Source organism: Ranitomeya variabilis, chromosome 7, assembly GCF_051348905.1.
Source record: "Ranitomeya variabilis isolate aRanVar5 chromosome 7, aRanVar5.hap1, whole genome shotgun sequence".
NCBI classification, from domain to species: Eukaryota; Metazoa; Chordata; class Amphibia; order Anura; family Dendrobatidae; genus Ranitomeya; species Ranitomeya variabilis.
In genome coordinates, this window is record NC_135238.1 from 37,159,454 (window position 1) to 37,173,689 (window position 14,236).

At 44.3% G+C, this 14,236-nt stretch overlaps 1 protein-coding gene across 1 annotated transcript in view; it reads right to left on the bottom strand.

Moving 5' to 3' along the window:
* The window catches only part of LOC143785753 (cytochrome P450 2K4-like), a 157,829-nt gene that overhangs the window by 79,131 nt on the left and 64,462 nt on the right, over positions 1-14,236 (bottom strand). The window contains exons 3-4 of the mRNA XM_077274845.1: positions 11,092-11,241; positions 10,519-10,679 (exon numbers count right to left, since the gene is read on the bottom strand). Of these exons, the coding sequence (XP_077130960.1) occupies positions 10,519-10,679; positions 11,092-11,241 (311 nt within the window). The remainder of the gene's footprint in view (positions 1-10,518; positions 10,680-11,091; positions 11,242-14,236) is intronic.

A 14,236-nucleotide genomic window follows, 5' to 3' on the forward strand; every position in this document is an offset into this window, starting at 1 on the left:
CTAATGGTGTCTGCCCCTCCCTGGTGTTTGCCCTCAACTGAATAAAGCTGAGATTCATCCTTCTGGCTTTCGGCCTATAGTATCAGATGTTAAACTGCATTTGGCCTTCAACTTTGGTTACGGCCTACTAACGGTGTCTGCCCCTGCCTGGTGTTTGTCCTCAACTGAATAAAGCTGAGCTTCATCCTTCTGGCTCTCATTAAGTGCTGTGTTTTTAAAAATTAGTGGTTAGGGCCTACTAACGGTGTCTGCCCCTCCCTGGTGTTTGCCCTCAACTGAATAAAGCTGAGCTTCATCCTTCTGGCTTTCGGCCTATAGTATCAGATATTAAACTGCATTTGGCCTTCAACTTTGGTTACGGCCTACTAACGGTGTCTGCCCCTGCCTGGTGTTTGTCCTCAACTGAATAAAGCTGAGCTTCATCCTTCTGGCTCTCATTAAGTGCTGTGTTTTTAAAAATTGGTGGTTAGGGCCTACTAACGGTGTCTGCCCCTCCCTGGTGTTTGTCCTCAACTGAATAAAGCTGAGCTTCATCCTTCTGGCTCTCATTAAGTGCTGTGTTTTTAAAAATTGGTGGTTAGGGCCTACTAATGGTGTCTGCCCCTCCCTGGTGTTTGCCCTCAACTGAATAAAGCTGAGCTTCATCCTTCTGGCTTTCGGCCTATAGTATCAGATATTAAACTGCATTTGGCCTTCAACTTTGGTTACGGCCTACTAACGGTGTCTGCCCCTGCCTGGTGTTTGCCCTCAACTGAATAAAGCTGAGCTTCATCCTTCTGGCTCTCATTAAGTGCTGTGTTTTTAAAAATTGGTGGTTAGGGCCTACTAACGGTGTCTGCCCCTCCCTGGTGTTTGCCCTCAACTGAATAAAGCTGAGCTTCATCCTTCTGGCTTTCGGCCTATAGTATCAGATATTAAACTGCATTTGGCCTTCAACTTTGGTTACGGCCTACTAACGGTGTCTGCCCCTGCCTGGTGTTTGTCCTCAACTGAATAAAGCTGAGCTTCATCCTTCTGGCTCTCATTAAGTGCTGTGTTTTTAAAAATTGGTGGTTAGGGCCTACTAACGGTGTCTGCCCCTCCCTGGTGTTTGCCCTCAACTGAATAAAGCTGAGCTTCATCCTTCTGGCTTTCGGCCTATAGTATCAGATATTAAACTGCATTTGGCCTTCAACTTTGGTTACGGCCTACTAACGGTGTCTGCCCCTGCCTGGTGTTTGTCCTCAACTGAATAAAGCTGAGCTTCATCCTTCTGGCTCTCATTAAGTGCTGTGTTTTTAAAAATTGGTGGTTAGGGCCTACTAACGGTGTCTGCCCCTCCCTGGTGTTTGCCCTCAACTGAATAAAGCTGAGCTTCATCCTTCTGGCTTTCGGCCTATAGTATCAGATATTAAACTGCATTTGGCCTTCAACTTTGGTTACGGCCTACTAACGGTGTCTGCCCCTGCCTGGTGTTTGTCCTCAACTGAATAAAGCTGAGCTTCATCCTTCTGGCTCTCATTAAGTGCTGTGTTTTTAAAAATTGGTGGTTAGGGCCTACTAATGGTGTCTGCCCCTCCATGGTGTTTGCCCTCAACTGAATAAAGCTGAGCTTCATCCTTCTGGCTCTCATTAAGTGCTATGTTTTTAAAAATTGGTGGTTAGGGCCTACTAACGGTGTCTGCCCCTCCCTGGTGTTTGCCCTCAACTGAATAAAGCTGAGCTTCAGTCTTTAGGCTTTTCGCCTAAAGTATCAGATATTAAACTGCATTTGGCCTATTAGTGTGTTTGGGCCCTTAAAACAGTGTCTGCTGCTCCTGGGTTTGAGCAAAGCAATGCCGCCTGTTTAGTCCTGTTACCAATTTTGAACTGCATTTAGCCTACTTTATTCTTTGGCCCTATATCTGTTTCCTCCTCATCCTGCCCATTGCCCAGCCACTGCTAGATGAGTCTGCTGGTACATTGACCTAGACCACTACATTCCCCTTGCACTCTACACAGCCAGAATCTGACCCTGCTGAAAGTAAGGTTCCCCTTCCCGCATGTTATACCACCTTACACAGGGACAAAGAGGAAGGTGCAGATGAAAGTGCAGGTTCCTTCATCAGGTGGGGGGCATACTCATTGGCGACGTCACTGGCACAGGGCCCCTCAGAGTACGCAAAAGTGTCGCTGCTGGTGGGAGGCGCCCCCGCCGTGCAAACACACCGCTGTACTTTGAGGGGCCCTGTGCCAGTGCCAATGCGAACGAGTGTGCCCCCCTGCTTGCTCAGGATCACAGCACTTGCAACGTTGAAATACTTACCTCTCCCTGCTACACCGCCGTGACGTAGTCCACGATTCCTGGGCCCACTAAAACCTTGAACCAACCCTACCCCCCACAACTTTTGCCAAATGACCCCCAAGTTCCATTGAACAACTATTATTATAAAGTTAATTAAGATTGACAAGCTTCAGAAACAAGAATGGATGTTTTTGGCATTAAAATGGGCACTGTGGGTGTTTTCCTGGCCTCCACTTACTGCCGACTATGCTTCCCCATTGACTTGCATTGGGTTTTGTGTTTCGGTCGATCCCTGACTTTTAGCGATAATCGGCCGACTGCACTCGACTCGACTCTGGACAAAGTCGGGTTTCACAAAACCCGACTCGATCTTTAAAAAATGAAAGTCGCTCAACCCTAGTCACCACACCCTGCTGACTCTCCCGGATCTCTCTTCAGAATCTAACACTGTGGATCACCAGCTCCTCCTCACTATGCTCTGCTCTATCGGCATCTAGGACACTGTTCTATGCTGATTCTCCTCCTACCTCTCCGACGGCTTTCTCACTGTATCTTTTGCTGGCTCCTCTTCCTCCCCTCTTCCCCTAACTATCGATGTTCCTCAAGGATCAGTCCTTGGCCTCCTCCTTTTCTCCTTATATATTGCCACTGTAGGACAAGCAATCAGTAGATTTGGTCTTCAGTACCATCTCTATCAGGATGACACCCAATTATACACATCATCTCCTCACATCACTTACGCATTTTTACAAACCACAAGTGATTGTCTTTCCGTCTAAAAATGAATCTGTCAAAAACTGAACTCATTGTGTTTCCTTCCTTCACAAAGATGTCTATTCTAATATTGCCATTTCCACGTGTGGTTCTACCATTAGTCTCCAACAGCACGTTCACTGTCTTGGGTTCATGTTTGTCTCAGATCTTTCCTTCATTCACCACAGTCGATCACTCGCTAGCTCATATCCCCTACAGATGAAACCAAAAGATTGCATACATTATATATATAAAGACACATATTTACGTCTTTCTCAATATCTGACATGAAATCAAAATATACTTTTCCCATTTTAAGTCAATTAGGATTACCATAATTATTAATATTTGCCAAATGCCAGAAAAATAAGAGAGAGAATGTTTTAAGGCACATTTATTACTTACTGCAAAGTCAAAAGTTAATATACAGTAAGATTACTGTGCCTTTAACCCCTTAGTGACGGAGCCAATTTTTTAAAATCTGACCAGTGTCACTTTATGTGGTAATAACTCTGCAACGCTTCAACAAATCCGAGTGATTTTGAGACTGTTTTTTCGTGACACATTATACTTTATGATAATGGTAAATTTAGATCAATATGTTTTGTGCTTATTTATAAAAAATAACAAAAATTTGAGAAAAATGTTAAAAAATTAGCAATTTTCTAAATTTGAATGATTATCCCTTTAATCCAGATGGTCATACCAAGGCAAACCATTAATAAATAACATTTCCCACATGTCGGCTTTACAGCAGCACCATTTTTAAAATGTTATTTTATTTTGTTAGCATTTTAGGAGGTTTAAAAATGTAGCAGCAATTTTTCATTTTTTCAAGGAAATTTACAAAATTTATTTTTTTAGAGACTTATCCATGTTTTAAGTGACTTTAGGGGTCCCATATATTGAGAATCCCCCAAACGTGATACCATTTTAAAAACAGCACCCCCTGACATATTGAAAACTGCTGTCAGATAGTTTATTAACCCTTCAGGTGCTTTACAGGAATTAATGCAAAGTGGTATGACAGAAATGAAAATGTGTATTTTTACCACCTAAATGCCTCTAACTTCTGAACAGATTACTAGAGCTGTTAGACTGTAAGGCCGCTATTTGGTCGTGAATTGCCATCGCAAACATCAGGACCACAAAATAATGATCTGAGGGCACCAGTTTGGATAAAGAGGAAACCCCCACACTCTGTTAACCATTTATAATGATGTAATCACTATTGACAGCAGCATCTAAGGGGTTAAACAGATTTGGAAAGTGCAAATACTGATCGTGGCTGATACAGCAAGTTGTCAGCTATAGTGGACAGCCGACAGCTACTGGATTATCACCTGTATGGGGAGGCTATTCTCTTATATCTCAGGTCAGTTAAAAGACGTATTGGCTGTCACTAATTCTGGATTGCCCATATGTTGATGTCATGTGTTTGGAAGCTTCACTTTTTTGGCAACATCTGATTTAATTAGCGACACACCTGTGGATGTATTTTAATGCACACCTGAAACACACTGCTTTTTGTGTGGTATCATGGGAAAGTCTCAATATATTAGCCAAGATATCAGGAAAGGAATTGAGGACTTACACAAGTCTAGCTCTTCCTTGGGTACAATTTCAAGATACCTTAAAGGGAACCTGTCACCCCCAAAATGGTGAGGTAAGCTCATCGGCATCAGTGGCTTATCTACAGCATTCTGGAATGCTGTAGATAAGCCCCCGATGTTACCTGAAGGAGGAGAAAAAGATGTTAGATTATACTCACCCAGGGGCGGTCCCGCTGAGGTCTGGTCAAATGGGCGTCGCAGGTCTGCTCCGGCGCCTCCCATGATCATTCCATGATGTCCTCTTCGGGTCTTTATGCCGCGGACTTTGGCGCAGGCGTATTTTGTCTGCCCTGTTCAGGGCAGAGCAAAGTACCGCAGTGCGCAGGCGCCGGAAAGGTCAGAGAGGCCCGGTGCCTGCGCACTGCAGTACTTTGCTCTGCCCTCAGGGCAGACAAAGTACGCCTGCACCGGAGCCGCGGCGTAAAGACCCGAAGAGGACGTCATGGAATGAAGATGGGAGGCGCCAGAGCGGACCGGAGACACCCATCCGACCTGACCGCACCGGGACCGCCCCTGGGTGAGTATAATCTAACGTTTTTTTCTCCTCTTTCAGTTAACATCGGGGGGCTTATCTACAGCATTCCAGAATGTTGTAGATAAGCCCCTGATGCCGGTGAGCTTACCTCACCAGCCATTTTGGGGGTGACAGGTTCCCTTTAAGATGCCTCATTTATCTGTACAAACAATTAAACACAAGTACAAACAAGATGGGAATTTCCAACCATCATACCGCTCAGGAAGGAGATGGGTCATGTGTCCCAGAGATGAGTGTGCTGTGGTACGACATGTGCATATCCACCCAAGGGCAAAAGCAAAAGACCTTGTGAAGATGATGGCAGAAGCTGGTAAGATTGTGTCAATATCCACAGTGAAACGAATATTGCATCAACATGGGCTGAAAGGTCACTCTACCAAGGAAGAAGTCATTACTCCAAAGGAAACATAAAAAAAGCAGATTAATGTTTGCAAATGCACACAGGAACAAAGACCTTAATCTTTGGAGACATGTCCTGTGGTCTGATGAAACTAAAATTGAACTTTTTGAAAATAATGAACATCGTTATGTTTGGAGGCAAAAGGGAGAAGCTTGGAAGCCTAAGAACACCATCCAACTCTGAAACACGGGGTGGCAGCATCGTGTTGTGGGGTTGTTTTGCTGCTGGAAGGACTGGTGCACTTCACAAAATAGATGGCATCATGAGAAAAGAAGGTTATGTGTCAATACTGAAGCAACATCTCAAGACATCAGCCAGGAAGTTAAAGCTTGGGCAGAAATGGGTCTTCCAAATGGACTACGGCCCGCAGAATGCTGCCAAAATGGTAACAAAGTGGCTTAATGATAACAAACTCAATGTTTTGGAGTGGCCATCACAAAGCCCTGATCTCAATCCTATTGAAAATTTATGGGCAAAGCTGAAATGGGAGGTGCCAGCAAGACGACATACAAACCTGGATCAGTTACACCAGTTTTGTCACTAGGAATGGGCCCAAATTCCAACCATCTATTGTGAGAAGCTTGTGGAAGGATATTCCAAACGTTTGACCCAAGTCATTCAGTTTTAGGGCAATGGTACCAAATACTAATGAAATGTATGTAAACTTTTGACTTTGCAGTAAGTAATAAAAATGCCTCAAAACATTCTCTCACATTATTCTGGCATTTGGCAAATATTAATAATTATGGTAATCCTAATTGACCTAAAACGGAAAAGGTTTATTCTGATTTCATGTCAGATATTGAGAAAAACATGCATATGTGTCTTTTTATATAGTGTATGGACACTTCTGGTTTTAACCATACATCTCAAAAACATCTCTAGAATTTGACCTTTTCTTACCTATTGACTCAGCAAAAACTCTAACCATTACTCTTATTCATTCGCATCAAGACTATTACAACTCTCTACTAATCGGTCTCCATCTTACTAAACACAGCGCTCTCCAATCTATCCTCAATGCAGCTGCCAGGATCAAATTCCCTTCCAAAGACTATATCGATGCCTCTACCCTGTGCCAGCCATTGCACTGGTTGTCAATCCACTACAGAGTCCAATATAAACTTATCGCTCTCAGTCACAAAGTGTAGCACGATCCTATATCTCGTCCCTCATCTCAGTCTACCACCTTATCTGTGCCCTAAATACTTAATGACCTAAAACTTACATACTCAATTATCCAAACCTCCCACTCCCGTCTCCAAGACTTCTTACATGCTTCACCATTTTTTTGGGAATGCACTACTCCTGACAATAAGATTAGTTCCCAATACCCACATTTCTTTAGATTGGCCTATCACCTCTCCTCACTTATCTAACTATCCCATTTTTGCCCATACAAAATTTTCTTCTAAATCAAAACATTGATCCTCGAGCTGCTGCGCTTTGTCCTCACACATAATTTCTTTGTTTTCAAGGATTCCTATTATCTTCAGAAGCGTGGCATGGCCATGGGTGCGGCCTGTGCCCCCTCGTATGCCAATCTCTTCCTGGGCAACTGGGAGAGATCTTTGTTTGGCGACGGGGGGGCCCGGGCCGCTGACCATGTGCTGTGCTGGCTCAGATATATAGATGACATTCTATTTTTGTGGGGGGGCACGGCGCAGCAGCTGGAGGACTTTATGAGTCAACTTAATGATAATCCTTATAACATCACGTTGACCTATCAATATGATGCTGGACACGCCAACTTTCTTGACGTCAGTCTGGAGATCGACAATACCCGTCATGTCCAGACTGACGTCTTTAGAAAACCGACGGCTGTCAACTCTCTGCTGCACGCGGATTCGGCACATAACCCAGCAACAGTGAGGGCCGTCCCGGTCGGACAGTTCTTGAGGATGAGGCGGATCTGTTCCACAGAGGACAATTTTCAGGCCCAGGCTGTGTCTCTCAAAGCCCGCTTTGAGGCACGCGGTTACAGCCGCAGGTGCGTCAGGCATGGCTACGACAGAGCCAGGAGGACACCCCGTAGGGATCTTCTTTACAGTATGGGTCATAAGGCCAGGGCCGGGCCAGGGGACACAAAAATAAGATTTATTACAACATATAACCATGAATGGTTTAATATAAGGGAGATCCTGGCCCGGCATTGGTCTATCCTGGGTACTGAACCCTCCCTGGGCCCCGTCTTGGGTTACTTCCCCTCTATGACAGAAAAGAGGTCCCCTAATCTTAACAACATGCTAGTTCGGAGTCACTATGTTCCCCCCACCAGTAACCCCTTTGGTTCTAGGGGCCCAGTGCTTGGTTGCTTCCAGTGCGGCCATTGTATGGCTTGTGCTAATATCGTTCGGACTACTTCCTTTACATCATCCGACGGTACTAGGACATATTCTATCAGACACCACATATTGTGCAGCACAAAGCATGTTGTATATTATGCTACGTGCAGCTGTCCTTTAATTTATGTGGGCCTTACGTCGAGGGAGCTTCGCATACGCACTAGGGAGCACGTACGTGACATCCAGGCGGCCAGGACTATAGTCGATGCCTCTCTCCTGAAGATGATACCGCGCCACTTCAAATTATTTCGCAATTGTGAAGCGGGGTCGGTTCGGGTCAGGGGCATCGACTGTGTCCATCTGGGTGCTCGTGGGGGCAACTATAAGAAGGTAATGGCACAGCGCGAAGCTGGCTGGATTGTTAGACTTAACACGGTCGCCCCTAGCGGTTTGAACGAATCGCTTAGTTTTGCCTCATTTCTATAAAAATTCAAATGTGCGTGGATGAGTTCATTACCATATATCTTGTCCAGATTTTTTGTTGCAGTCCTCCCCCTTTTGTAGTATTTGATTTGCGTGTCATGTCCTGATCTCCATCCTATAGGGACAGGTTTCCCCCTGCTGGAGCCTATTTTTAATTTTGTTTTTAATCTGTTTGTTCTATTCGTTATTAATACGATATATGTTTGTATTTGTTTTTTATAGTTATTTTCACATTTTCGGTGTGCCGGGATTCACCTTTACTGCGAATCCCTTCTCATTTCATCCCTTTCAGTGGAGGATCCGAGATTTACGCCCACAAGGAGAGACAGAATGCACTTCGTAATACCATTCAGAAGACGCTATATTTGTTATATGTAATACCTCATACATTATATGGTGCTATCTGTCTCTATCCTTCAGTTGACTGTTTTCTGTGTATGTGCGGGGGTGTTATGCCCCGATCTATGGATTTATTATGTCACACCAGTGGGTATAGTATATTCCCGGTCCCTCCTATAATGCCTTTGGCTTGTTTAGTACCACCATTTCCCTTCACATTGGTGGCAGTGCTCGTGCGCCGGTCTGACCTGCCGGTTCCTGCCCCAGGGCGGCGTCAGCATTGTCTCCCACGTGTGACCGGGGCTTTTCCCTACTCACACGCTGTGACGCTGGACGCCGCTTCTGGTCGCAGGACCTGCGGTCCGATCCGCGCATGCGCCGCCTCTGCCGCCTACTATTGGCCGCCTCTCAGCATGTGAGACGTCACATGCTCTGAGTCCGGCCCATATTAAGGTCCTTCCCGGCTCTGTCATCCATCCCCTTGAGAAAGCAGCTAACTACTCAAGCGAAACGCGCGTCAGGGTTTGTTTCATCTTGGTCCCAGCTCGGTGTCCTGGTTTGCCCACCTCATTTGCGGTAAGCACACCCCGTATTGCCTACTAGCAGTGACTTTGTGTCACTTCATTGTACTTTGTATTTAGGTGGTGTCTTGCGGCTTTATACATTATTAGTCTGCCTTGGTTTGCAGACTGAGTGATTACCTGGGCTCCGTTCACCTGGGGGATATTTGTCTTCATCCTTATGCACTTTATATGTATTTTATATATGTTCTATATTTATGCAATCTATGCGTGTATTTACACTTTGTATATCTAATAAATTTGAATACCCAGTATACTCCTATATTCTCTTTGTTCTCATTAATAACATGGAGTGGGTGGCCTCTTTTGTAGGCCTTGGGTTGTTTCACACTATTTAGTGGTTGATAGCCCTTTGTTTTTCTGAAACATGTGCTCTGGATGTGCTATAGTAAATCAAAACATTTGTAGCACATATTCACACACACTCTATGCACTTAATAGCCCTCTGTATCAGTACTTGAACACATACTGGCTCGTGACCGGTTCATGCAGCGTTACGTGAGTTCCTTATTTATTGTATTAATAACCGGACCATACAACACAATCACTTTTTACCATCTACCTTTCAGGGCCCTCACTCCTCTTGGTATTTTATTTTTTATTATTATTATACATTTTTATAGCGCAATTTATTCCATGGCGCTTTACATATGAAGGGGGCAGATATAGACAAGTACAATAAGCATAACCAAAACAAGGCACACACAAGTACAGAAGGAGAGAGGACCCTGCCCATGAGGGCTCACAGTCTACAGGATCTGAGGTGTGTGTAATTCTGTAATTGTCTGTACTAGTCCCATCTAAAATGTAAAGAGCTGTGAAATATGTAGGTGCTATAGAAATGATAAATGAATAGAGGAACACAACAGTATTATCTAGCCTCCATAGAAGTCTGTTTCCTTAAACTCCCTATTATGTTCATCTTATACCCACTGTATTTGGTGAAAGTGTGAAAAGGACTGTTCTGCTCCAGTACAGTGACCCATTGAATTTGAGAAAGGGGAAACAGAATATTAATTGGATATTGTACATTAATTGTAAGGAACCATGTACGGAACCAAGTTTGCACATCATCATCTACTAATAGGACACTGTCATTTTATAACAGAAGCAACTGGAGTGTATTGGGTGAGAACCAAAAGATGAGTTTGGGTCTATTTGTCTGAACTCATGATTGCAGTACAATTAGCCCTAAATGTGAAACTGATACTATTCTTCTGAGAATTCACTAAAAAGGTTAGATATAAGATCTGAAGGTTTTCTTACCATCACTTTGGGTGTACCGATCAGTTTGACATTTTCATTTAACATTTTGATTAATTTTTCAAATGTTGGGTCACCATACTCAAACCTTTTCCCAAAGATAATAGAGCAGATTACATTGGAAACTGCAGTGTTTATCAGCATGTGATTATTGAATGGTTTGCCTAAAATAACAAAAATATACATATACAATAAAACAAAATATGAATAAAAAATGCTCCAGGTATTGTAACCTCAGGTCAAAACTACCTTCAGTAATGACAGTAGATTACTGAAACAATCAAGTGATAATTGAAGCAAATCTACAGCCAATTAAACTTCTACTATGTTTAGATGCTGCAGATGTTTTCCACGTGCAGCAAAATATGATTCAAATATAGAGCAAAAACTGCACACTGTGGTGTACCATCTACTCTATATGAATGGAGGGGTCTACAAAACCCCTCTGAATATCGTTATAGTTTAACTGTGTTGGGGATTGACAATATGGATTGTGTAGACCGGGTTGTAGAAAGCAACAGACAAGAGGGTAGAGTATATGAAAGCTATGACATAAATGTGAATGATGTATCTTACCATTGTGAGATCTAAAACTTTCTATAAGGGGCATTAATTCATCTTGAATTCTGGATTCCACACTTTTCTTCCCCATTCCAAAGTCTCGAAGTGTTGATAGCGTGAACCTCCTCATGGATCTCCATGTTTCTCCATTGGAAAATACTATACCTAAAATATAGTTAAATATGAAAAACTTTGGCAAGTGTGAATTAATCATACTAAATAGAAAACAGCCTTTAGTAATCTACACAATCCAACAAGTGTTTTTTTTTTTAAGTTGAAGAAGTTTAATTCTGTGACTTCAGAATTTCATTTATAAAAAAACACCCACAAGTAAGAAAATACATGTAAATTGACAACCAAGGGTGCCATACACAATAATAATTTTATTAATAACTAGATGGTGGCCCGATTCTAACGCATCAGGTATTCTAGGATATGTATGTAGTTTATTTATGAAGATTTCAGAATAATGCAATTGGATCGCCCCCATGCAAGGGCAAAGGGGTACTCGGTACCGGGTCCTTCGGTTCGGGGGATGTCACGGTGGCCTGCCCGGTCCGTGGCCCTTTGAGGGGGGTCCAATGAAAGGAAGAGTTTGTATATTGTTCATGACGCCACCTGTGGTGTTTGGTCAGGGTGACCGACGCTGCTTAGGGGTCCGCTGGGGTGATGTAATTGCAGCTAGATAGTATACCTTCCCACAGGTGAAGTGTATCCCCAGGGCTTCCCAGAAGTATAGATGGTGATGGTGGATGATGTAAGGTGCAGAGAATAACGAGGACACAAGGTTGCAGTCTCTGTACCTTTACTGGAGGCTTCAGCATCCACAATCCAGGGTACAGACCACAGGGTAGGCAGAGTGCAGCCGGTCTGAAGGCAAATCCAGAGTCCCCTTATCCAGGTGGAATTCAATAGCCTTCATCTAGCGCCTGTGTGTTGTAGTACCTCCCTGCTGAGCTTCTCGGTAAGGTCCTCACAACTGTTGTAGATGTTCTAGATGTTATGTCTTCCTCTCTGTCCCCCAGATGGTATGGATAGGACAACCCGTATGACTGATGGCCTGAGGCTTTTACAGGGACCCTAGAGACTCCCCGGCCCCCACAGTTGCCACCGTGCCTCCTGGGTATATGGTCGGGCAGCCAACATGGAATTGACTGTCCTGCCAGTCTCTGAAGCAAGCTGTGGAGAATATTGCTTCCTTGGTGTTCTGGCTACCGGCTTCTGCGCCTCAGAAGGAGGCAGCCTTTTACAGGGCAGAACTCCTGTATTTCTCTCCTTGTGCTATGACTTTGTTTCTCACCCGCTACAATACAATTCTCTTCGTGTCCTTTCTTAGGATGCTGCCGCACGTGGGGCAGGTGCAGCTCCGTGACCCTCTAACTAGGCCTCTGACAGGATCTCACCCCTGTCAGGGACCTCTAGGTCTGCAGCTCCGATGTTCCTCCTTTCCCCTCTGTCTGCCTGACAGGAACTGCCTGGGAGAAGCCCAGTCAGCATCTGACTCACTTTTTATCCAGCCCACCAGTTTTACCTAATTGTGAGGAGTGCCCTAGTAGATAAGAGCAAGGCTCCCCCTGGTGGACTGGAGTGTGAAGTGTAGTGTATGGTTTGTGATACCTGGTAGGAAGATCTCATTTTTTTACCTTCAGACTTAACACCACTCCCCCTGGTTGAAGAATGACATTACTGCAACGACCAGGACTCTGGGGCGTTGTACAATGAATACTGTAATGATCCTTAGTGGCTGAGGATCACAAATAGACCAGCAAGTGAATAAACTTAAGACTAGCTCTAGGGAGATGGTAACTGGACTGATCGCAAATCTGAACCTATCCAACACAACTAGAGGTAGCCGGTGAACGTGCCTAAAAAATTTCCTAGACGTCTCGAGCCAGCCTGAGGAACTAGCTACCCCTAAAGAGAAAGAAAGACCTCGCTTGCCTCCAGAGAAATAATCCCCAAAGATATAGAAGCCCCCAACAAATATTAACGGTGAAGTAAGAGGAAGGCACATACGTAGGGATGAAATCAGATTTAGCAAAAGAGGCCCACTAGTACTAGAAAGCAGAAAATAGAGCAGGGGTCTATGCGATCAATAAAAATCCCTTACAAAATATCCATCCTGAGATTTCAAGAACCCACGCACCGACTCACGGTGTGAGGGGAGAAACTCAGTCCACTAGAGCAACCAGCAAGCGAGGGAATCACATTTTAGCAAGCTGGACAAGAAAACATAATAAACACTGCTGATCAAAAAATGAGCAAACAAAACTTAGCTTGTCCTGGATGGACTGGGAGCAAGGTAGTCAGAAGGAACCTGAGTAGCACTGATTACATCGACAGCCGGCAACAAGTGGCAGTGAAACAGAGCTATATAGGAACCTCCCAGAGGATAACGAACCAGCTGATAGCCAGAGACCAGCAGGAAAACAAACAAAGCCACCAGGGGGAGCCCAAAGCAAAAGTCACACCATACCACCAGCGACCACAAGAGGGAGCCCGAAAACAGAGTTCACAACAGAATACACAGGATTCGGCCGGCCAGGCACGACCAATTAGCGAAGCGTGGTTCAAATCCCGGGCCACTTTGCGGCTAGACTGCGCCTGTCGCTGATTGTTCGCGGCCAGCTAAAGGTTTTTGAGGGCCCCGGACGAAAGAGTCTCACATCCCACATAGCATATAACACAGCCCACGTAGTATATAGCACAGCCACGTAGTATATAGCACAGCCACATAGTATATAGCACAGGCACATAGTATATAGCACAGCTATGTAGTATATAACACAGCCACGTAGTATATAGCACAGGCACGTAGTATATAGCACAGCTACGTAGTATATAACACAGCCATGTAGTATATAGCACAGGCACGTAGTATATAGCACAGCTACATAGTATATAACACAACCACGTAGTATATAGCAGCCACGTAGTATATAGCAGCCACACAGTATATAGACCAGCCACGGAGTATATAGCACAGGCACATAGTATGTAGCACAGCCTGCGCAGTATATAACACAGCCATGTAGTATATAGCACAGCCACATAGTATATAGCACAGCTCACATAGTATAAAGCACAGCTACGTAGTATATCACACAGCCACGTAGTATATAGCACAGCCCATGCAGTTTATAACACAGCCACATAGTAT